We start from the raw sequence: 25888 nt of genomic DNA, 5'->3' as shown, positions 1-25888 counted from the left end.
TGTGTTGTAGTGTGAATAGTATTCTAACCGGTGTTTTAGTGTGAATGGTATTCTGACCTGTGTTGTAGTGTAAATAGTATTCCTACCTGTTTTGTGTTGTTGCAGACCACAGACTCCTGGTGCCCCCCCACCTTCAGGAGCTGTATTGGATGTACATGAGAGAGCTGGATGAGAGGAACCTGGACAGATCCCTGGACAAGGTCAGCGGGAGCACACTCAAGGTAGACAACAGAGAACATGATTGAGATTGAAATCGAGATCAAGCACAGAGACACACAATTCCGACATATAAACATATCCTTCTCCCTGTACCATATGCTGTTTACAGGAGGGCTCCCTGCCCAAGATCACTCTGCCCAGCCGAAGTCGTGACCCAGTGCAGGACGTGGACTCAGACCAGGAGAGCATTCGCACCATGAGCTCAGAGACCAGGCATGGCCGGGCCAAGACCCGCAGACACACCCTGCCACCCATTCTACCTGAACCTGAAGGGTAAGAGGACGGAGGGAGGGAGAGGGAGGGAGGGAGAGGGGGAGGGGAGGGGAGAGGGGGAGGGAGAGGGGGAGGGGAGGGGGAGGAGAGAGGGAGAGGGGGAGGGAGGGAGAGGGAGAGGGGGAGGGAGGGAGAGGGGGAGGGGGAGAGGGAGTGGGGAGTGAGTGAGTGAGTGAGTGAGTGAGTGAGTGAGTGAGTGAGTGAGTGAGTGAGTGAGTGAGTGAGTGAGTGAGTGAGTGAGTGAGTGAGTGAGTGAGTGAGTGAGTGAAAGAGTGAAAGAGTGAAAGAGTGAAAGAGTGAGAGGGTGGTGTTTGGTTTAGGAAGAAGAAACCCTCCATCTTATCCTTTTTAGGAAGGATATTATTTTAACTGACGATCTTTCTCTCTGTCGATCTTTCTCCCTCTCTTGCGCTGTCTCTCTCTCTCCCTCCCTAACTCCGTCCCTCTCCCTCTCACAGAGACAACAACCATGTGTTTAAGGGCAGTCCCCATGCCAGGCAGATGAAACATTCTGCTGTGTTGACCCCTCCTCCAATCCACATCAACGGCCAGGGAAACAGAGAGGTGAGAACACAGTACCATCCACACTGTGGATATCTACTAGGCCTGATGCAGCTCCTGCCATTACACCTGTGGAGATACCATAGTAATGGAGGGTACAGCCATATCAGGGCTAGATTTCTACCAGGTTACATATCTGCATACTTCCCTATGAGAGTGTGAGTATAATGCCACATGTCCCTTCTCTTCTGTCCTCTCCAGCTGCAGCCATTGGCCCTAGAGACAACTCTGAACTACAGCCACCTCAGCCACAGTGTCAGCAGTCACCTGGACTCCTCCCCTGAGAGCAGCGAGACGGGCCAGGATGTCGCCCTCTCACGGAAGGGTAAGAGACCTCCAGGGGCAACAGCAAACAGGATAGATACAGGATAGGGAATTGCACGGACCACGGAACTGCACGGACCACAAATTCATGGATTACAGAATATAGCCAGGGACAATTGGGGACAATAACATTTACATTTTATTATCTTATCTTAGGTCAGGATGTTGGTGTACTAGATGAGATCATAGTCTCCTTTGATTCTACACCTGCATTGCTTACTGTTTGGGGTTTTAGGCTGGGTTTCTGTACAGCACTTCGCGATATCAGCTGATGTAAGACGGGCTTTATAAATACATTTGATTTGATTCAACAGAGAGGCAGCAGATCCTCAAAGGGGTTCACAACATTGCAGTGAAGGCTGCACGCCGCCGCTCCAAAGCCCTGGAAGTGGACGCCCTGCGACTGCCCCCTCCTCCCTCACCCCTGGACCCCAAGAAGCACAAGAGCATCCTGTCTCCGAGTGAGGCGCCCCCTAGGGGTCTGGCCCTGCTCTGCAGCCGGCAGCCCAGCCCCGAGCCCCGCCACCACACCTCAGATGAAAACTTATCCAGCAGCACGGGGGAGGGGCCTGTCTCCCAGGGCACCTGGACACGCCCACGTAATCGCCAGCCGGCCTCCAAGAACCCAAACCTCTCCCTCCGCGAGCAGGACTTCGAGGCTCGCTCCCGGAAGAGACGCTCCCGCTCGTTCGAGGTCACAGGTCAAGCAGTGAGTAGTGTTCATTATCTAGCTCCCTGAGTAGTATCTAATGATTCAGGACTTTATGTTAGTAGAGTCATCAGCAGCTGTGATTGATCGATTGATCGATTTGACAATTACATAGACATAATGAAGCGGCTCCAGTACATAGCCTACATGATATCAGCCTTAACACACTACCCCTGCCCTCCTCTTGCTCAGCTGTATCAGTCTAAGACAACAGCAGCCCAGCGTATACGCCCGTTGGACAGCACGTCAGACCCCCACCTCCACATCAACGGGAAGCCCCAGGCCCCCCTTTTACGTCCCCAGCACAGGGGGGTCCCTTCTCTCACCAAAGTCCGACTGCCACACAACAACCACCAAACAGGTCAGCCTCCTTTTTCCCACACCTCCACATTAAAAAATAATATTACTGCATGCAACCATGGTGTGGTTCAAGCCTTATGGCGTCCATTGCACTACCATCAGGACAAATTGGATTCATTGCCCTTGAATATCTCCTCACAGTGTAGCTAATTAAATATATCAACACACAATCAACACACAGTTCTTAAACAGGGCTCTGTATACAGATTTTGACTCATGCTTTTTACAGGCCCCATCACAGAGTCCTCCCCAGTCCACCTGAGCAACCTGAAGCGTGTGTCTCAGCTGCGCCAGCCCATGCTCTACACCACGGGCACCGGAAGTCAGCGCACCCGCAGGCACTGAGGGCCTAAAGGCCTACTTCTCCTGGGTTATGTTCATTAGGGCATAGAATGGACATTTTTGCAATGGAAAACAAAAATGAGTCCAGGTAATCCCTTCCTGTTTTCTTCAGTTTGGTGCCTAATGATCATGACTCAGGGTTTTCTTACATAGGACTTCCCAATACCAGCACTACCCTGACCAGCTACCCTGAGAATGTTGACTGGACTAGATGGACTGGACTGGAGAAAGCTGGACCTCCAATCTCCACCTTCATGCTCCTGATTGACCCACAGCCCAGTGGGACCTTGAGCCCCCTTTTGTCCTCTGGCCTGTGACCTCTGACCTGTGACTTCCACACTGGCTGTACATTGAACCCAGAGACCTAGCTTTTCCTCGTGCTGATCACTAGTAAGTAAGGTGGATGATGCCCTAAGACCTCACCATCACAGACCCCAAAGATCTTCTGTCTATGACATTTACTCTTCTGTCTGTGACTTTGTCTTAAATGGCGCCCAAGTTCTATATAGTGCACTACTTTTGACCTGGCCCTCGACAAACGTAGTGCACTATATAAGGAATAGGGTGCCATTTCAGACACAGACTGTGACTGTTTTCTCTGCTCCTCGTGTCCCTGCTCAAGTGGTTCTGTGAGTGACAGTCCAGTGGCCACCACTATCCGCTACTATCGCCCTGTACACATTCCGGTTCTACAGATGATTTGGCACAGTTGTGATACTAAAGAATTTTTCTACATACAAATAATTACAAAAGCCTTGTGGACACACTGCATAATAGTTGTTTCTTCTCTCTTCTTTATGAACACGTTTTATAAATAAATATATTCTTTCTACAGCTTATCAGCGTACACCCAATATGTTCCCCCTGTTGATGATGCTTATTATTCATTATGGTTGAACTAAAAGATTATATGCAACAAAAATGTAATTCAGTTGGAAACAATTAAATATATATGTAAAATGTAATTAAACAATAATGAATGTTGATGCTAATATTATGTACAATGTATGATAACAATAGCCTAATATATTCTATATGCTGTAAACTCTTGTCTTTTAACAGTTTCACTCAATTCATTCTAATTTACTTAATAATTATGACACACCCCTCACTATTGTCATTGGTTGCACTAATTCCACTGTTTGTCTATATAACCTGGTTCAAGCATTCATGACATTACCCTGAAGAAGACAGTGATGCCGAAACGTTAAATAAATAAATTGCTGGGAGTTTAAATATACAGTGTCTTCGGAAAGTTTTCAGACCCCTTGACTTTTTCCACATTTTGTTATGTTACAGCCTTATTCTAAGATATATTAAATTGTTTTTTCCCCTCATCAATCTACACATAATACCCCATAATCACAAAGGAAAAACAGGTTCATTGTGTATCACGCTATAAGCTTGGCACATTTGTATTTGGGGACTTTCTCCCATTCTTCTCTACAGATCCTCTCAAGCTCTGTCAGGTTAGATGGAGAGCTACGCTGCACAGCTATATTCAGGTCTCTCCAGAGATGTTGATCGGGTTCAGGTCCGGGCTCTGGCTGGGCCCCTCAAGGACATTCAGAGACTTGTACCGAAGCTACTCCTGCATTGTCTTGGCTGTGTGCTTAGGGTCGTTGTCCTCTTCGCCCCAGTCTGAGGTCCTGAGCGCTCTGGAGCAGGTTTTCATCATGGATCTCTTTGCTCTGTTCATCTTTGCCTCGATCCTGACTTGTCTCGCAGTCCCTGCCACTGAGAAACATCTCCACAGCATGATAAAACCACCACCATGCTTCACCGTAGGGATGGTGCCAGGTTTCCTCCAGATGTGATGCTTGACATTCAGGCCAAATAGTTTAATCTTGGTTTCATCAAACCAGAGAATCTTGTTTCTCATGGTCTGAGAGTCTATTGATGCCTTTTGGTAAACTCCAAGCAGGCTGTTATGTACCTTTTACTGAGGAATGGCTTCCGTCTGGCCACTCTCTCAGAAAGGCCTGATTGGTGAAGTGCTGCAGAGATGGTTGTCCTTCTGGAAGGTTCTCCCATCTCCACAGACGAACTATAGAGCTCTGTCAGAGTGACCATCAGGTTCTTGGTCACCTCCCTGACCAAGGCCTTTCTCCCCCTATTATTCAGTTTGGCCAGGCGGCCAGCTCTAGGAAGGTTCTTTGTTGTTCCAAACTTCTTCCATTTAAGAATGATGGAGGTCACTGTGTTCTTGGGGACCTTCAATGCTGCAGAAATGTTTTGGTACCCTTCCCCAGATCTGTGCCTCGACACAATCCTGTCTCAGAGCTCTATGGACAATTCCTTCGACCTCACGGCCTGGTTTTTGCTCTGACATGCACTGTCAACTGTGGGACCTTACATAGACAGGTGTGTGCCTTTCTAAATCATGTCCAATCAATTGAATTTACCACAGGGGGACTCCAATCAAGTTGTAGGAACATCTCAAGGATGAGCAATAGAAACAGGAGCTCAATTTTGAATCTAATAGCAAAGGGTCTGAATACTTATGTAAATAAGGGATTTCAGTTTTAGAGATTTTATCCATTTTATAACATTTCTGAACACCTGTTTTCACTTTGTCATTATGGGATATTGTGTGTAGGTTGATGAGGATTTAAAAATATATATATATAACATTTTAGAACAAGGCTGTAATGTAACAACATTTTTTTAAAGTCAAGGGGTCTGAATACATTTCGAATGCACTGTATCTATGCATAGTCATTTTACCCCTACCTACATGTACAACTTTTAGTGTTACTTTTTACTTTTAACATGAGTTTATTTTAGTATATGGGGGGGTTGGGAAACCCTGCCATAAACAATCCATCTGTACAGTCACAACATGAGCACACCACTTAACTGCATGGCTACAAAGTGAACTCGGTAGACAGGACACACTCTACAAAGTGAACTCGATAGACAGGACACACTCTACAAAGTGAACTCGGTAGACAGGACACACTCTACAAAGTGAACTCGTAGACAGGACACACTCTACAAAGTGAACTCGGTAGACAGGACACACTCTACAAAGTGAACTCGGTAGACAGGACACACTCTACAAAGTGACAGGACACACTCTACAAAGTGAACTCGGTAGACAGGACACACTCTACAAAGTGAACTCGGTAGACAGGACACACTCTACAAAGTGAACTCGGTAGACAGGACACACTCTACAAAGTGAACTCGGTAGACAGGACACACTCTACAAAGTGAACTCGGTAGACAGGACACACTCTACAAAGTGAACTCGGTAGACAGGACACACTCTACAAAGTGTTTTTGAGAAGTTTTATTTTGAAAGGTAAACAAGTTCTTCAACAGTACTGGTGTGATCCATAACAGGTGTCTAGACATGAATATGGGCCTATGTCCTAGAGTCATTCGGCTGTCATAGGTATAGATTACATGTCAGCATATTGTTTTCATAAGAGTGGAAGTGCTGAATGTACCTGCTATGATTGGATTAGTTTACCTCACATTGGCAGGCAGGCAGCAGGCTTACCAGCAGGCTGTGTTCTAACATGCAGCAGTCGTGTGTGTACCTGAGCATGCACTAGCTAATTGTAAGAGGTTTTATAGTACCGTTGTCTTGGGTCAATGGGAATGTATTTCCACTAGTGGAGGCGGCTGAGGGGAGGTCGTTTCATAATAATGGCTGGAACGGGGTTAATGGAATGGCATCAAACACATATCACTCCACTACTTCTGCTGCAGCCATTACCACGAGCCCGTCCCTAATTCACCTCCTGTAGTTTCCACATAAAGACGCCAACACAAACATTAGTGACTTTGTAGGCTATTAGCTTTTGTTTGTTGACATTTATCAAAAGAAAGAAAAACAATTAGCTTTGCTGTCCAATTAAAATATTTAGGCTACACAAATAAATCATTTTATTACAGAAATAAATCATTTTCTTGAACATTAAATCAGAATAAGCAAAATACCTAGAAACATTGTAATAACAAAGTCATGATGAAATCTTTCCTGCATGTTTCTCTGCTGAACTTCATTATACAACTACACAATAGTTTTCCATCTCTGTTCTTTCTCTTCCCTCCTGCTCCGTGTATTGTGAAACATGTGCAGTCCAAATTACATAATCCAAACATCAAGAGCTGCCGTCTGAGGGGCAAAACCACATAAATAGTGCCCCTAACAATTTCAGGGATTGGTCCATATGCGACCAATCACAAAAATCACAAACGCTCTTCAGATTAATGGCCGTTGCCTCCAGGGTTTGGAGCTCTGTCATGAGTGAGAAAGCTTGTCCGTCTGTTCCTGAGCCATAGAAATGTCCTATTGACACTGAATCCTATTTCCATAATTTGCAATGTATGTTTTTGACATTCTTAGAATGGTTTGAAATACAATTGACATTTTACATTGTGATAATTATATTTTTGCTCAGTTGTTGTTCTGTATGCAATATATGTACAATGAGACCTATTAGAGTTTTTAGGGGTTTTTCCTGTGCCTGAGACACAGACACACACACACACACACACACAACCATCTCTTAGCATGTCTTGACCTCAATGGCCTGACTTGCTGAGGCATCTTGAACTTAAGTCTAGAAATTAAAACAAATACTATTAAAATAGGAAAATGGGCAAACATGAGTAATAGCAATTTATGAATGACTGAATGTTTCCATTTTGAAGAAAACAATTTATGAATGACTGAATGTTTCCATTTTGAAGAAAACAATATATGAGCTGTCCCTATATGAGCAGTTGACAAAGCCAGTAGGAGCCAGTAGTAATTTCCTTCTTCTGACCCATGGCCCAGAGATTTGTGTCTATCCTAGATGTGTCTCTTCAAATAATATGTACCAAGGAAAAGTTAGACGCTGGGAGAGAGAGAGCTTTATCAACCTACTTCCATCTCATGCTCCATCCACAACAAAAACTATGGCTTTTCTCTAATGCTTGCATCCATCAACAGTTTTTTTTCTGCAGTTTGAATATCTTATTCTGAGTAGAAAAAAGAATGGATACTGTTAAAATTCTGAATCTCAAAATAATGACTCCCCCTGCACAGTATCCAAGACTAAACAACTAGGCCATGCAAGGTTCATGGATTCATTTGGCATTTTTCCTGCTCCCATACTAAATAATCCTGTATATCTAGGGTATTTTGGTCTATTCAGGCCCAGACGAGTGGCTGTGTCACAGGATTACTGAGAGTGCAGGACAGGATTTATCCTGATGTAACTTGTCTATCTCTATCTGTTTGTTTATCGTGTGTGTTCATGCATTGTGTGTTCATACATATATTCATATGTCCTTGCTTGCCTGTCTTTTTGCTTTCTGTTGTCCTCTCTGCTGATTTGGCCTCAAAGAATTCAGGTCACAGTATATACCTTAGCCACTGTGACATCATGGCATTAGGGGTAGATTTAAGAACCCCCAAAATCCTAACCTAATTAGGGGAAACCACATACTGTGACACCTTAGATCAGTGTCTAAGGAAATGGCACCCTATTCCCTAGTGCACTACTTTTGACCAGGGCCCATAGGTCTCTGGTCAAGTGTAGTGCACAATATAGGGAATAGGGTGCCATTTGGGACATATATATAGGCCTTATGTCAACTTCAACCTTCTCTGTATGGGGTGGTGACCTACTGTTCCTCAGGTTGTTTGTACATCACTTCGTTTTTAGATGAGTGTGATTGCCTAGCATTCTAGCTATACATTCTATAATATGTTTTGTCCTTAACTCTTAGAACATGACAGGAGGAAACAGAAAATTACATTATATTTCAAGTCTGTACATTTCCCTAGATCCTGCCATCTAGGTGCAACAAGGCGATACAGACAAAGACAATACCGATATAACTGTGTGACCGGACTCAGTACTTTTTTCATAGTTTCACCATCATTGTTGACAGGTTGTATGTTATGCCCATATTGATGCAGAAGTCCTGTTTATAAACATGAAATAGTACGTATTTAGTGTTGTTAGTTCGATTTTTTTGATTCAGTGTGTCAGTCTTTCTAAATACAAAGTAACACTTGAATAATTTCCAAAGACCAATGCGCCCTCTTTAAATGTGAGCTGCGCAGGGTTGCTAGGAGAAATGATGTCACAAGCGAATGCCAGCCAACCAGGCCACAGTGGAAGAAATTCCTACAGTGGAGAAGAGGCTATTTTTATTTTTTGTTTTTAGAAGGCTTCCATCAAAATCCGTCTCCATCGTTCTTGATTTTGGAAAGGATGATATCAAAAACAGCTAGAACATAATCTACACATTCTAAGCTTTCAGGCAATACCAATATCGTGGTGTTCCGAAGAAAATAGAGATATAAAAGGGATGGGGACAATTGGATTGTTACAGAAGGAACTTGATCTTCTGGGATTCATGGGGAGGGGGGGCGTCTGAATGAAGGGGTTTGTATTCCAGCAAAGTAAGGTGATATTTGGGGTGGTTTGGTAACCAAAAAGAGCAACAACACCAAGGTTGACTTTTTCTTTCTCAAAACAACACATTCTGAAGGTTGCATCGTAAGAATAACATTGAACCATGGAATTGAGAGTGGGAAACCGATACAGGCTGGGCAGGAAAATTGGAAGTGGATCTTTTGGAGATATCTATTTGGGTGAGTAGCTAGCTAACCAAAATGTCATCAATATTACACAACGTTACCGTAGGTTGGCTAACGTCAATCGAACATTTTAAACTAGCTAACGTTAGCTAGCTACCATATACAGCGTCTCTAACATGCAAACCTAGCTCGCTACATTGCTAACATTAATCCAAACCAGCTAGCTAGCTACGTTAGCTGGCCAGCTGATGGGAATTTGCAAATACGTTATTGGTTAGCATGACCAAACCAAACTTGTCAATTCCCAGCACCTATTGTCCTCTTGGCAAGCCAATAACGTTCGCTCGCTACGTTGGCCACCATCCAGATAGTTACCCAACCTTAGCTTGGATCACGAATGAGAGGCTTTTTGAAAATGTATTAGTTAGCTAGTTCACTTCACAAACCGACCGAACAAGTCACCCAGCCCAACAGAGTTTGCCAGTAGTCATCCCATCTGTCAGTTAATTTCAAGGGCTGGAGGGCAGTTGGCTAGCTGCAGTAGAGCTAGCCAAATGTCCTTCCCAAGCAGTTGCACTCAGTATACGATGGGCAGTGAAGCCCTTTATCTGCTTCCATACATCCAGATTAGTTCGTGGATACCGTTTCTCTGTGTCCCGTATGACGGAAGTTATAGGTAGTTCACCAGCCAATGCTAACTAGCGTTAGCACAATGATTGGAAGTCTATGGAATCTACTAACATGCTAGCAGTTGCCATAGACTTCCAGTCATTGCGCTGACGCTAGTTAGCAATTGCGCTAACGCTAATTGGCAAATTCCTTCAAACTGCACACAGAGACATAAATGGTATCCACGAGTTAATCTGGCTCTAGGGAAGTAGATAAAATGATTCAATGCCAAAATACTGAAGTATCCCTTTAAGAGTTGTGTTGACATCTAGTTGTTTTTAGTGTGTTGTGTATGTGGCCCTGTGGTTTTTCCAGTCAGCTGGTATCTGAAATTACATTCTGATATGTTATCACCCCCAGGGTTGAGCTCACAGACCTTTGTCATAAGGTACGATGAACAGTTCCTGCTTTTTGCATGAGTCAATTTGAATCTTGTCATGCCATAACTAATGGTTTTGTTATAATGCTGATATGCTTCCTGGATCGAAGTCATGTTTTGGGTAGTCCTAATATTCCTCCCCATGTTGAATGCTGAATAGGTTTTACTGGACCCAATCCAGTGTTTGAATTTGGTGTATGTTCTGTCCTCATTGTAGGTGTGTTCAGTTGTCTGTAGGAACTCCTGTGGTTGAGTTGAAGCAGGAACAGCCACAGGGTTGGACATGATTCTACAGCTTCTTGGCACTACTGTAGTTGGTGTAAACGGGCATAAAGAGCGTATTGTTTATGTGGATGACATCAGTGAAGCTTCTAACAGCCATGTCATTGTTTCACAAAGCGTCAGTGTGTAACATATGAGAAAGTCAGATCAGATTATAACCCCCACTACTGCCCTGCCTGTGGTAGCCTGTCACGAGTCAAAACACCCCAGCTCTCCACCCTGCCCCTTTTCTAAACAAATGGGTCTAAACTCCATGTAAGTCCAAAAGGTTGCTTGACTTGCTTCTCAGTTTAATTTTTGTTGTTGAAAGGCTTAGGTCATTTGGTTACTGACTAGACACTGTGGCAGATGTTATTCCAATCTGTGAGTTGTTTAACACTAGAGCTGTGACTGTCTTGGAATTTGCAGTTATGGTAATTGGCCAGGCCAATGAATAGTCATCGACCACCACTGGCTGCAAAAGAAACGCATGGCTTTTCTCTGCAACTTCACTATTACTATTACACTTTGTAATTATCACTAGCACTTTTTTATTATTTTATCAGATTAAAGAGATTAAATCCAGACAGGCTTGTTTTAGAAAACTTTCTGAATGGAAATAGAGAATTAGTGAACACGTACACACAACCCACCCACCTGAAAGGACACATCAGTCAAAGCCAACTGCAGTGCATCTCACTCAGACACTGAAGCAAACCACATTTCTTCTTTCCCAAAAATGCATTAAAAACCTTGCCTTAGCTTAATCCTTTCTGTAGGATATTACAAAAATACTTTACATTATGGGATAATGTAGCCTATCATCTAAATTGACGAGGAAAGTTTAAGGGGGCGGGGTATATAGACAGCTCTGATGGGCATGAAGATGCATTTGACAATCGTTAGGCAATAGAAACATGTCAACTCAAGTTGTATTGGTCACATACACATGGTTAGCAGATGTTAATGTTTTGTGTAGCGAAATGCTTGTGCTTCTAGTTCCGACAGTGCAGTAATATCTAACAATTTCACAACTAACTTATCCACACGAGTGTAAAGGGATGAATATGTACATATAAATATATGAATGAGCGATAGCTGTGCGGCATAGGTAAGATGCAGTAGATGGTATAGAGTACAATATATACAGATGAGTAATGTAGGGTATGTAATCATTATATAAAGTGGCATTGTTTTAAAGTGACTAGTTATACATGTATTATATCCAATTATTAAAGTGGCTAGAGATTTGAGTCTATGTTGGCAGCAGCCACTCAATGTTAGTGATGGCTGTTTAACAGGCTGATGGCCTTGAGATAGAAGCTGTTTTTCATTCTTTCGGTCCCTGCTTTGATGCACCTGTACTGACCTCGCCTTCTGGATGATAGCGGGGTGAACAGGCAGTGGCTCGGGTGGTTGTTGTCCTTGATGATCTTTTTGGCCTTCCTGTGGCATCGGGTGATGTTGGTGTCCTGGAGGGCTGGTAGTTTGCCCCCGGTGATGCATTGTGCAGACCTCACTACCCTCTGGAGAGCCTTACAGTTATGCCACTGTACAGTTAACTTGTCCAACGCTCTAACCATTGCACTCCATGAGGAGCCTGCCTGTTATGCGAATGCCTTAGAAGCCAAGGTAAATTGCTAGCTAGCATTAAACTTATCTTGTAAAAAAACAATCAATCATAATCACTAGTTATAACTACTAATCCAGTTTAGCAGGCAATATTAACCAGGTGAAATTGTGTCATTTCTCTTGCGTTCATTGCACGGAGAGTCAGGGAATATGCAACAGTTTGGGCTGCCTGGCTCATTTGCCAGAATTTTACGTAATTATTACATACATTGAAGGTTGTGCAATGTAACAAGAATATTTAGACTTAGGGATGCCACCCGTTAGATAAAATACCGAACGGTTCCATATTTCACTGAAATAATAAACGTTTTGTTTTCGAAATGATAGTTTCCGGATTCAACCATATTAATGACCAAAGGCTCGTATTTCTGTGTGTTATTATGTTATAATTAAGTCTGATTTGATAGAGCAGTCTGACTAAGCAGCAGCAGGCCTGTAATCATTCATTCAAACAGCACTTTCGTGCGTTTTGCCAGCAGCTCTTCACAAGCACAGCGCTGTTTATGACTTCAAGCCTATCAACCTAATAGCTGGTGTAACCAATGTGACATGGCTAGCTAGTTAGCTGGGTGTGCGCTAATACCGTTTCAAACGTCACTCTCTTTTAGATTTGGAGTAGTTATTCCCCTTGCGCTGCAAGAGGTGCGATGGGTAACGCTGCTTCGAGTATGACTGTTGTCGATGTGTTCCTGGGTCGAGCCCAGGGAGGAGCGAGGAGAGGGATGGAAGCTATACTGTTACACTGGCAATACTATCGTGCCTATAAGAACATCCAATAGTCAAAGGTATATGAAATACAAATGGTATAGAGAAATAGTCCTAAAAATACTATATTAACTGCAACCTAAAACCTCTTACCTTGGAATATTGAAGTCTCATGTTCTGAGCAAGGAACTTAAACATTAGCGTTTTTACATGGCACATATTGCATATTGGCACATATTACTTTATTCTCCAACACTTTGTTTTGGCATTATTTAAACCAAATCGAACATGTTTCATTATTTATTTGAGGCTAAATTGATTTTTATTGATGTCTCATATTAAGTTAAAATAAGTGTTCATTCAGTATTGTTGTAATTGTCATTATTACAAATAAATAAATAAATCTGCTGATTAATCGGTATCAGCTTTTTTTGGTCCTCCAATAATTGGTATCGGCTTTGAAAAATCATAATCGGTCGACCTCTAATCCAGATGTGTTAGGGCAGTGTGATTGCGTCGTCTGTCGACCAGTTCTTATCAAAACAACAACATTGGATGGTCTGAGTCAATGTTTAAATCACATCAGCAAACCTTTTTTTTGGGGGGGGGGGGGGGGCGTCTGGAATAAAACTAAATTGTAATGAGTGTAATTCCCCTTTAATTGCGCCTCTGGCCCTTTTTAATTGTGCGTTGAGTGAGTGAAATGTTTCTGTACTGCTGCTGCTGCTAGAAGCTTAACGTGTAAAGTGCTGGTTTCATGAGTTGAAATAAAAGATGATGTTCCATGCGCACAAAAAGCTTATCTCAAATGTTGTTCACAAATTTGTTTACATCCCTGTTAGTGAGCATTTCTCCTTTACCAAGATAATTCATCCACCTGACAGGTGTGGCATGTCAGGAAGCTGATTAAACAGCATGATCACCTTGTGCTGGGTATAATACAATTCCTCTCTCTAAAATGCACAACACTATGCCACAGATGTCTCAAGTTAAGGGAGTGTGAAATTGGCATGCTGACTGCAGGAATGTCCACCAGAGCTGTTGCCAGACAATCTAATGTTAATTTCTCTACCATATGCTGCCTCCGTTGTGTTAGAGAATTTGTTAGTACATCCAACCGGCCTCACAACAGCAGACCACATGTAACCACGTCAGCCCAGGACCTCCCCATCCGGCTTCCTCAACTGCGGGATTGTCTGAAAGGAGGGTGGGGGATGCTGAGGAGTATTTCTCTCTGTAATAAAGCCCTATTGTGGGGCCCAGTGAAGTGAAATCCATAGATTAGGGCCTAATTTATTTAAATTGACTCGTTTCCTTATGTGAACGGTAACACAGTAAAATATTTTAAATTGTTGCATGTATATTTTTGTTCAGTGTAGATACAAATGGTATACATACTCATGATCTACTTCTTCCAGGTAAGTCTACTTTGCATTTAACATTTTAATTGCGACGGTTTTAGTTTTTTCCTTCAACCCACACAGGTCATCACATCAACTGGCTACACACAGTGATACATGCGCGCACACACAGTGATACACAAACTCGCACTACGCAGACAGGCAAAATTGCTGGAAATTGGCAGATAGTTAGGTTTGGCTTTTTAAGCCAATAGTCGCTAACCAGGGGTGGGATAATGTCATTATGACAGTTGCTGGGAAATTGCAGTGTCTGACTTGTGAGATTTGCTTGTGAGAGTTTAAGATAAACATGAAAAATTGCATATACTTTCAGAATTGTTTGGCGAACTACTCATAGGTGGGCTTTGACCTGTTGGAGACCCCTGCTATAGACAATGAACAGCATTTTAATTAAAAAATATATATATATATAAGTTTATTGGTGGAGAGACGCATCGATCGACCATATTGCTTGCTGAATGGCTATAAAATGGGCTACAGCATTGTCAATGAACTGTCAGGAAAATTTGAATGGCGAGAGCGACGTGTAGCCCTAGTGTGATGTTATCACATTGGCTAAATTGATACCTTGCTGCACTTACTCATTGCAAATGTAAAACACAGGCAGAGAGAAATTTAGTGAATTCACACAACAAACCCACAGACCTCTGTGGCAGTGCGCGGCCTGTCAGTGACAGTGTCCCAGATAATAATTTATATTGGTCAACAGCTTATTCGTTTGCAAAAAGATCAATTTAAAAAAAACGCCGTGTTCCGAATAAATAATTGACGGATTGTGGCAGGACGATATTTTGCAATTGGTGTGAAAGGCATCATAAACAAGACGTGCCCATATAAGGGTTTCCGTTAAGAAAATGCAATGATGTGTATCCTTACTTCACACTTTGAAGATGTTAACTGTCCACGTGTACTTTTCCTCAGCCAACAACACGAGTACCAAACCGCAAAATCACCTGCCTATGCATAGGCGGTGCGTGAGTTTCAAGTTTTGGGAAGCTCATTTTCACCATTAATAATGCACCTTTTTATAATCAAGCATTCCATGCATCATCGCATATGTAAGAGCCTTCTAATCGTAATTTGATAGTCATAATTTAGGATCATATAATTCAATCACTGTTCGCAAAAAAATATATTTCAATGCATGGCCGTGTGTGGATGGCGTAGATGCCTGGCCTATAGGCTATATCAGATACTTTCCTTTCGCAGTGCGCACTTACCTTGGATTTGGTCTATGCTCTCCACTGGTGCCAATAAGATGGGCCATAGGCCTGCTGCTGTTCCCTCAATTAATAATTTTGATAACTAAAAGACAGATTTGTCTTTTCAGCAATGGTCATTTTGTTTTCTTGCAATTGAATAGTTTAATTTTGTGATATGCCTGACCTGTACTTTTCACTGACCGTCGCAGCTCAACAATCTTCTATTTGTTATTTGCCGCACGCGCAATTGTTTCCTTTCCTTCCGACTGTAGGCAATGTGATTCAATACAATCCACAACGTAATCTTTCTTTTAAGGAGAAGCTAATGATCCTCTGTTGCCAAAGTATGCTTTAGTAGCCTGTTTTGAATTATTTTATTTATTCATGTATAGACAGGAATAGGCTTATGCCATATAATTTTGCCAATTCAATTACGGAAAGCTTAGCTAGTATTAGTTTTCTTCCTAATTATTTGGACCAAAATATCAGACTTGAGAAAGGGCCTTTACTGAAAATAGGCTTTTTGCAGTATTTAAATCATGACATGAGCATCTAATTCTTCTTAAAGATCCAGATAGTTTCCTAAAGTAGCCTTTATGAATGGACATAGGCCTATAAAGCGAATCATCAAACTCACAATCACATCCTGCAAAAGGACCCATCAACGCTGGTTTGGATAGGATTGACCGTTTGACACATTGTAGGAGCCAGAACAACCTTGTCGACTGCTGTTGAATAATTAATAGACACATCCAACTTTTTTTTTTAAAGACTGCTTTATTTATTAGCAAGAAATGAAAATATGCATTGTGTAAAAAAGTCCACATCAAGCTTTTCTTTTTAGGCTTCTGCAACCCCGCTCGCTGCTGGAGCACCAGACAACAGTTGGAAAGAGGAGATGTAGACGGAGTTAGCAGAACTGCTTATAATTGTTAACACTCCCGCTATTAGATTAAGTTGATCTACATTGTAAATAAAGTTCATACAAAATGTATGTAGGCCTATTAAACAGTTTGATGGCTATTTTATCTTCCACGATAAATGTCAATTACAGGGTTATTCAATTACTGTCACAGTCCTATTAAATGCACTGTGTGTGCATATTCAGGTTCAGAGACACTCTCTGACCTTTAGGAAAGTAGATTTATTTTCTCCTTGCATGGCTGCAGTTTAACTTATGGTCAATATATAAATTGTGTTGCAGATGAGAAACCACATGTCCAATGAAACTCAATGTTCCAACTCAACAGACATGAAGTGTAATGAAATTGCACCACTGAGTGTAGGGCTGAGTGGATGTTTTTAATGAGTCGTGACTGAAATAGGAGACGTTTAGTGATAAGGCCATCCAGCCCACCCCACCGAACCACTTAGGATATGGTGTGGGTGTTTTGCTTTTGACACCCTAGCTTGATTGCATAACCAGACCATACATCTATATCACTCTCCTAGGTCACATGAAACATTCTGACACCGGAAGACTTATGTTGAGTTCATATAGTTTGACTACCATGTGAAGTACAATTTGTTCATTTCTAGAGCACGCAGACTTGACTGCCAATTTTGTGGATCAGGCTAAACCGCTATGCCATGGGGCAAAAAATTAACGTGTCAGTCCTAAGTGCCTAGTTCCTATCCATTGTAATGGGAGAGACAGAATGTAATTTCAGCGAGGGAATGGATTAGCTGTGTTCCTGTGTACTCTTCAGGTGAGTGGGGGGAGGGCATTCATCCTACTCACACAGAGGGGAATGGGACGCTCCAGTCAGCTGTAATTCCCTCAGATTAATGCAGCCCCCTTTATGTAACCACATGTAGGACTCATCCAACATGTTATTGTGTGTTCATGGAGGTGTTAAGTGCTTTTCAGGAGGGTCTGAGTCATTCACTGGCTGGTGGCTCTGTTGTGTAGCTGACTGTAGCCTACTTTTGAAATGAAATGTCAGATTTATAAAGCTCCTATTTCCCACTGCTAGCACACAAGCAGCAAATGTGCACCTCTTCAATGCATGTTTAGACTTGTAGCTTTTGCAAGCTGCCCAAAGAGAAGTAGGCCCAGTTCTAAAGTAGATGAATAGAGAAGTAGGCCCAGTACTAAAGTAGGATTCTGGTCACACATGCTGGCAGTACTCCTCATGAGGAAACGTTAAGATTACAGTTAGTTGGTTTGTTTACCTGTTTGAGTTGCATTCTTTTGTGGCTGGTATGATATGAATGGAACTTGGTGTATATGCCCCATCTACATTTTAGTCATTTGACAGACACTCTTAACCATAATGGCTCTGGTTAAGTGTCTTGCTCAAGGGTTCGTCGACAGATTTTTCACCTGTCAGTCAGCAGGGGCATGCACATCACCAGGCCCATGAGTTTACCCTCCCTTACTGGTCAGGTAAAACTGTCCAGGACCTAGTCCTTTATAAGCCTAAATCATACTCTGAACTGAAAGCAATAACACACCTGGTGGCTCTTTATCCATCTACATACATTTGTATTGACAGTATTTCCTCTTTCTCCCCCAGGCACAGACATCTCAGTGGGAGAGGAGGTCGCCATTAAACTGGAATGTGTGAAGACCAAACACCCACAGCTCCACATAGAGAGTAAGATCTACAAGATGATGCAGGGAGGAGGTGAGAAATGGGTCTGAAACATTATACAGGGGCCAGGCTGTGGCTATCAGTCTCTCTTTCCCCATCTCCCTTCTATCTACACCCTTTATCTTCCTTCTCACCCTATTTTCCCCCAATGTCCAGTGATGTGAACCACATCAGGCAGTCATCCACATCAAGCAGGCAGGCAGGCAGTCATCCACATGAGTCAGTCATGCCAGGCAGCAGCCTGAGCGAATAGACTCAGTGGAACCTGTCATCAGATCACAGAGCCAGAGAAACAGCACTTGTGTGTGGTGGGATAGGTATCACACAAGAAATCATGTTAAACCGGATACAGAATGGGATTTCCATTCCCTACGAGTGGGTATCCTTACAAATCACTCTCTCCCTTCCATTCCCTACGAGTGGGTATCCTTACAAATCACTCTCTCCCTTCCATTCCCTACGAGTGGGTATCCTTACAAATCACTCTCTCCCTTCCATTCCCTACGAGTGGGTATCCTTACAAATCACTCTCTCCCTTCCATTCCCTACGAGTGGGTATCCTTACAAATCACTCTCTCCCTTCCATTCCCTACGAGTGGGTATCCTTACAAATCACTCTCTCCCTTCCATTCCCTACGAGTGGGTATCCTTACAAATCACTCTCTCCCTTCCATTCCCTACGAGTGGGTATCCTTACAAATCACTCTCTCCCTTCCATTCCCTACGAGTGGGTATCCTTACAAATCACTCTCTCCCTTCCATTCCCTACGAGTGGGTATCCTTACAAATCACTCTCTCCCTTCCATTCCCTACGAGTGGGTATCCTTACAAATCACTCTCTCCCTTCCATTCCCTACGAGTGGGTATCCTTACAAATCACTCTCTCCCTTCCATTCCCTACGAGTGGGTATCCTTACAAATCACTCTCTCCCTTCCATTCCCTACGAGTGGGTATCCTTACAAATCACTCTCTCCCTTCCATTCCCTACGAGTGGGTATCCTTACAAATCACTCTCTCCCTTCCATTCCCTACGAGTGGGTATCCTTACAAATCACTCTCTCCCTTCCATTCCCTACGAGTGGGTATCCTTACAAATCACTCTCTCCCTTCCATTCCCTACGAGTGGGTATCCTTACAAATCACTCTCTCCCTTCCATTCCCTACGAGTGGGTATCCTTACAAATCACTCTCTCCCTTCCATTCCCTCCACGAGTGGGTATCCTTACAAATCACTCTCTCCCTTCCATTCCCTACGAGTGGGTATCCTTACAAATCACTCTCTCCCTCCTCTCCCTTCCATTCCCTTCCACGAGTGGGTATCCTTACAAATCACTCTCTCCCTTCCATTCCCTACGAGTGGGTATCCTTACAAATCACTCTCTCCCTTCCATTCCCTACGAGTGGGTATCCTTACAAATCACTCTCTCCCTTCCATTCCCTACGAGTGGGTATTTACAAATCACTCTCTCCCTTCCATTTAACCAGTGGGTAGTCAGTTACAAATCACTCTCTCCCTTCCATTTCTTATTTACAAATCACTCTCTCCCTTCCAACAGTGGGTTACAAATCACTCTCTGCCTTCCATTCAGGGGCATCCTTACAAATTTGTACCTTCCATTCCCTACGAGTGGGTATCCTTACAAATCACTCTCTCCCTTCCATTCCCTACTTTATTTTATTTACCTTTATTTAACCAGGCAAGTCAGTTAAGAACATATTCTTATTTTCAATGACGGCCTGGGAACAGTGGGTTAACTGCCTGTTCAGGGGCAGAACGACAGATTTGTACCTTGTCAGCTCGGGGGTTTGAACTCGCAACCTTCCGGTTACTAGTCCAACGCTCTAACCACTAGGCTCCCTTCCATTCCCTACGAGTGGGTATCCTTACAAATCACTCTCTCCCTTCCATTCCCTACGAGTGGGTATCCTTACAAATCACACTCTCCCTTCCATTCCCTACAGTGGGCATCCCGTCCATAAAGTGGTGTGGAGCAGAGGGAGATTACAACGTGATGGTGATGGAGCTGCTAGGCCCCAGTCTGGAGGACCTGTTCAACTTCTGCTCCCGCAAGTTCAGCCTCAAGACTGTCCTGCTGCTGGCTGACCAGATGGTGAGACACAACTGACCATTAAATCCTCAGCTCTTATGCTGGCTATTAGGGTCCTCTGTATCTTCTACAGTTATGGCCACTATGTGCTATAAAATCTGCTAACAAATTAGAAGCGCAAAGTGAAGCTGTCAAGGCGGTGTAGTGGCCACCCCTGCTCTCCTCTCTTCTCCAGATCAGCCGGATTGAGTACATCCACTCTAAGAACTTCATCCACAGAGATGTGAAGCCTGACAACTTCCTGATGGGCCTGGGCAAGAAGGGCAACCTGGTGTACATCATCGACTTTGGCCTGGCCAAGAAGTACCGCGACGCCCGCACACATCAGCACATCCCCTACCGCGAGAACAAGAACCTGACCGGCACCGCGCGCTACGCATCCATCAACACACACCTGGGGATAGGTAGGTCGCACACATACACTCACATCTAGAGGTTGATCACATGCGCGCACAATCCTCAGCACAAGCCTCATAGTGGAGCACTTTCCTTCGATCATGTCAGATCTGGAAAGGATCCTTTTTTCTCATCTCCCTCTGCAGAACAGTCTCGTCGTGATGACCTGGAGTCTCTGGGTTATGTCCTGATGTACTTCAACCTGGGCTCTCTGCCCTGGCAGGGCCTCAAGGCCGCCACCAAGAGGCAGAAGTACGAACGCATCAGTGAGAAGAAAATGTCCACCCCCATCGAGGTGCTCTGCAAGGGATACCCCTGTGAGTAATGTGATTTTTCTACATTTACTCCATCCTGGTTATAGTTTACTAAGGGTTTCTGTGCTTGTCATGTAGTAACAATATACTCTTGGAGTGTTTCTGTCCATTTGTCTTGTCCTTTCTGCACCTCTCTACAAAGAGATCATGCTGTGACTCTGTAAACATGGAAATAATTTCCCTTCCCTATGAGAAATTATTCTGATTAAAAGATGGCGAGAAATTATTCTGATTAAAAGATGACGAGAAAGTATTCTGATTAAAAGTAACACTTTTCTTCCTCCTCACAGCTGAGTTCTCCACCTACCTGAACTTCTGTCGTTCTCTGCGGTTCGACGACAAGCCAGACTACTCGTACCTCAGACAGCTGTTCAGGAACCTGTTCCACAGACAGGGCTTCTCTTATGACTACGTCTTTGACTGGAACATGCTCAAGTTTGTGAGTACTGCCTCTAAATTGTTAATTAACCAGGATGAAACATATTAATGATTTATTACACATTAGTCCTCTTAACCATTAGCTAATGGTACCTCAGCGGCAGCTTTCTGATCTAGTCTCCATTTCTATCCTTCTGACTGCCCCTAATTCCAAGGGGGCCAACCGTGCAGCAGAGGAGGCGGAGCGGGAGCGGAGGGACAGAGAGGATAGGTTGAGACACAGCAGGAACCCCGGGGCCAGGGGACTCCCTGCCGCCTCAGGACGACCCCGAGGAACACAGGACACGGCGCCGCCTACACCCCTCACACCCACCTCACACACAGGTTAGTGTTTCTGACGCACATCTTAAACCCCTCACACACAGGTTAGTGTTTCTGACACACATCTTAAACCCCTCACACACAGGTTAGTGTTTCTGACACACATCTTAAACCCCTCACACACAGGTTAGTGTTTCTGACACACGCCTAGATGTATGGATTACGTAACAATGTGCTTGACTATTGTCTTGTCATGGTCAGGGAGCATAGTATTTATAGTATTTATTTCTCCTCTCTAGCCAACACGTCTCCACGCCCGGTGTCTGGTATGGAGCGGGAGAGGAAAGTGAGCATGCGGCTTCACCGGGGAGCTCCCGTTAACGTCTCCTCGTCCGATCTGACGGGACACCAGGACACCTCCCGCATGTCCACCTCACAGGTACAAGCTCGCCCCATCCCTAGTGTCACCCCCTCGGGCCTCACCACATGACCCTTAAACTCATACGACCATGCCCCATCGTGACCCACTCCTGCAGAGAAATATGCAACACATAACTAATGAAGTTGTCTATAGTCAACTTGAAGCAGGAATGTCCTGACTGTCTTCAAATGTCAGTAAGAGTAGCTATATGTCTAGCAGTGCATCAGTAAGGCCAGGATCACATCAACATAATCTTTTAAAACATGAATGAACATAAAGCTGTTTATTGGAGGGAGGAACTTCAGCTAGCTATGTAAAGGGCCCTGGCGTTAGCCTGCCAAAACAAGACAAGGATAAGAAGGGGAAGGAAATCTACACCAGGATTGAGAGGAAACCCTGAACATCTCCCCACTCTCCTTGGGCAGCGTCAACATCTCCCCACTCTCCTTGCCCATGTCTTAATGTTTCCACCAGGTGGTCATGGGAGTTTTTTATCTCCCACTCCCAGGGCATTGGTGTGACGGTAAGCATCCAATACTACAGACCCAGATCCACTTGTCTGACTTGCCCTATGGCCTTCTCTCTCCCTCCTTCCCCCCCCAACCCCAGAATAGCATTCCCTTCGATCATCACGACAAGTAGAGGCTCGCCACATCCTCGTGTGATGGCCCGATGGCCACACTAGGTGAGTCCCGCTCAGGCTGGCGCTTTGTCCTTAAGCACCAGGGATGCACGTCTCCTGTGTTATTGGGCAGCACTGTCTGTCTGCAGGCTCTCCATTCCTCTCTGTTACACTATGAAAGGGGGTTGAGACCATGTGATCACTGGAGACAAGTAGCTTCAATGTTAGCAGCTAATATCGCTGATGACAATAGGAGCTAGACTTCAGCAGGCCAGACTCTTCCCTTTCATAGCGTACTGATCAGTGTGTGAGTCTTCATATCATACACTGCAGCCCTTGAGAACTGGAGTGCTGCATTCCAGCCTTGTGATAACAAATACACGTGGGGAATTAATGTTTCCCTTATTCCTGGCTGTCACCCCACCTAGCTCTGTGACCTGTGACCTATCCTCCGCTCAGTGCGCGTGACTTGTTGGACTGTGCTGATGCCTGTCTGACGTTCTCCAGCATGTGACTGCATTAGGTCCTATACTGCTCCTAACTCTCTAGTGTCCTTCAAACCCTCTCTCCCTTGACTTTTACCACTGCTCAATGCTGCATGGTTTTTCATAAATCTCCAGAGATTCTCCTCAAGCTACAGTTTAGGTTCGCCACGGCTGAAAGCGTAAACTCTGGTGAATACTGAATTGAGTTGTATTTTTCTGACGTGTGAATGATGCACCAGACTAAAGCCATGTGATGAGGTGGCCCAACGCTGCCTACCCTCATCTATCACCCTCAGCATATCTGCTGCACTACTCAGAAATACTGCTGCTGCTACTGAGAAATATGACAAGATGAAGCTATTTTCAACCCTTCATGCATGTCTTGAACCTTATGAAGAATATTGTACGTCTGGTATTTTTAATGACATTTTAAGTGCAGAAGAGAATGAAGTATAATGAATGATAAGATGGAGATTCCATGCAGAGAAGCTAGAGTAGAGATCCCTGCCTGCAAGTATAAAAGTTTCTCTTTCTCTCAGATGGTGCCTGGTATGATCCCTGGTGGCCTCCACTCTGCAGCGCCTCGATGAGACAATACCCACAATGCACCTGGCACAGCGGAGGACTGCACCAAGCCTGGCTCAACCAATCAGCTGCCAGCCAGCCTAACTACTTCGGAAGATCACCTCTTTCCTCTCCTGACCTGGCGTTCTCTGGTTGATCCTCTCTTTTTCCCCACTAGATCTCTTGTTCCTTTCCCGCTCGCCCTTGATTTCCTTGTACTCTCTCCCAAACACTTACAATCGTTTTGATAAAGAATCTCTGAACTACAGACCACATCTGCAACCTTTTTTCTGGGAGACATTTTAAACGTCTGTGCAGAGGCCGTGGTCTTTGCTGCCATGGCGATCTAACAGATTTAATTAAGACGACAAATGGAACGACAACAACCGCCACCGTTATCGCCATGGTTACTACTTATCATCCATGGCACTTTGTCAATAGACACCAATTTCTACTCCCACAGTACATTACTAAATAACCCTAATCGATAAATCTGGTATGAAAAGAGCTAATCGATGATTGCGGCTCTATTTGAAATGGATCAGTTTTGGTTTTTCATTTGTACTTATTTACAGACCTCTTTTCTCTGACCACCAGCAGGCTTTTGTTTTCACAGCCCTGATCTGTAACTCTAAAGCCATTTGTAATATATACTATTTGCATGTTTTAACACTGGACATCCCTTTGACCAAGCTGAGGTGTATGAGTCAGGTGGAGGGTTTCAACTCTAAACCACATTTGAAGTCTGTTGTCTTTATGGAGTTCTATGATCAACATCCCTCAAGTTGTATGTGTTATGGAGGGGCCCCTGATAAGGTTTCCTCTTCACACACTGAGTCAGACTGCCTCATGGTCTACTGTACAGATCTACATTCTCATTATGTTATTTGTATTGTTTCTAGGCTGTGAAATTGTATTTTAATGAAGATGTGAAATGTTTCAGCTTTTTCCCTTTTTGGTTTCCTTATTGTGGTGAATTTGGGTTTCTGACCGTAGGTCTCACTTGGGGCTGCTCTAAAGTGGGACATCACTGTCCTATAATCGGTCTGTTTTGGGCTGTCAATCATTGTCTGTTCCCAGGCTTTTGCCTTGTCTGTCCACAAAGATGAAGTGCAGGATTGTTTTAGTTGGAGTTCCTCAAATACACCAGATACCCAGAGACTTGAGTGTCTGTTAAATGGCTGCCATTTTACACTATCATTTGTTTTTGAGTGAATGGCTCACAATTACTTACTGGCTCCATGTGAACACTGGTGTTATTTTTACATGTTTTGAGAAGTAAAATGGTCCTGCACTGATGTGGCTAGAAGCAGTTGACTAAACCACTGTCATTACTTCATCTATTCCCTGATAAAAGAACCGATTTACACTTCACTTGGGTGGGCTATGGCCTTGGACGTTCCAGTTGATGGTCATGTTCCCCTGCTCAGACGTTGCATGCATCGACCAGTGATCGATAATGTGGTTAGCTGATGCGTTGTAAGATCTAGCATGCGCTGGCAAGGCCTGGGCAGAGTAACACGCCATGTCTTTACTGGTTCTCAGCAAAGAGTGGAGCAAGAGTTTGGGATATTCAATTTGACCTCTGAGGATAATTTCAATCAGCAAGATGATGAGATTTAAGGGCGGGCACAGCTGAACTGTTGCCATGGTTCAGCTCTATAGGACTGTTTAATGCTGAGCTCATTATTGACTAGTCCTTTCTGGTTTGACTCAGGGCCAGTTTGGTCAATCACTGACTCACCCTCCTGTGTAATTAACTAAGCTACCAGCTCTAAGAATATTCCTTTATCTCCCATTTGTGTACTTTTAAAAACTGTAAATAAATGAAGTACTTTGTACTACCCTGTGCTTTCATTTTCAAATGTTATTTTTTTTGTATGTATGGATGGATGTTTTAATGTCTACCACCTGACATGCACACTATGATTGCCCTAAACTGGGGCACCTGATGGGAAGAGAGACACCCAAAAGACAAGTGGAGATGAAGGACTGTGACCCAACCTGGGGAACCCTCACCAAGAAGATTAAGATAATGGGCGTAATGCCAACCTAGAGATGGTGCTAGTGG

General features: G+C 43.8%; 2 protein-coding genes across 6 annotated transcripts in view; both read left to right on the top strand.

Annotated features, from left to right (window-relative positions):
* Positions 1-3625, top strand: part of LOC124038591 (kinesin-like protein KIF19) — a 142255-nt gene extending 138630 nt beyond the window's left edge. Inside the window, exons 13-19 of the mRNA XM_046354642.1 lie at positions 106-221; positions 329-492; positions 951-1056; positions 1255-1378; positions 1692-2086; positions 2279-2447; positions 2676-3625. Of these exons, the coding sequence (XP_046210598.1) occupies positions 106-221; positions 329-492; positions 951-1056; positions 1255-1378; positions 1692-2086; positions 2279-2447; positions 2676-2791 (1190 nt within the window). The 3' untranslated portion in view covers positions 2792-3625. The remainder of the gene's footprint in view (positions 1-105; positions 222-328; positions 493-950; positions 1057-1254; positions 1379-1691; positions 2087-2278; positions 2448-2675) is intronic.
* A 5268-nt stretch (positions 3626-8893) lies between these two features.
* On the top strand, positions 8894-25668 carry LOC124038590 (casein kinase I). Of its 5 annotated transcripts, none has more exons than XM_046354641.1 (10): positions 8894-9395; positions 18130-18240; positions 20171-20319; positions 20492-20720; positions 20859-21029; positions 21317-21465; positions 21620-21788; positions 22025-22164; positions 22756-22831; positions 23793-25668. In XM_046354641.1, exons 1-9 carry the CDS (start codon positions 9320-9322, stop codon positions 22786-22788), a joined length of 1227 nt encoding a protein of 408 aa, XP_046210597.1. In that variant the 5' UTR covers positions 8894-9319; the 3' UTR covers positions 22789-22831; positions 23793-25668. The 5 variants fall into 5 exon arrangements, with proteins under 5 accessions (XP_046210597.1, XP_046210594.1, XP_046210596.1 ...); XM_046354638.1 differs by having other exon boundaries at positions 21602-21788; positions 22761-22831; XM_046354640.1 differs by having other exon boundaries at positions 21602-21788.
* Positions 25669-25888: the final 220 nt, after the last annotated feature.

The sequence above is a fragment of the Oncorhynchus gorbuscha genome, linkage group LG06 (assembly GCF_021184085.1).
Source record: "Oncorhynchus gorbuscha isolate QuinsamMale2020 ecotype Even-year linkage group LG06, OgorEven_v1.0, whole genome shotgun sequence".
In the NCBI taxonomy this organism is placed as follows: domain Eukaryota; kingdom Metazoa; phylum Chordata; class Actinopteri; order Salmoniformes; family Salmonidae; genus Oncorhynchus; species Oncorhynchus gorbuscha.
The sequence above is the reverse complement of the archived record's forward strand: the minus strand, read 5'-3'. Positions and strand labels throughout refer to the sequence as shown.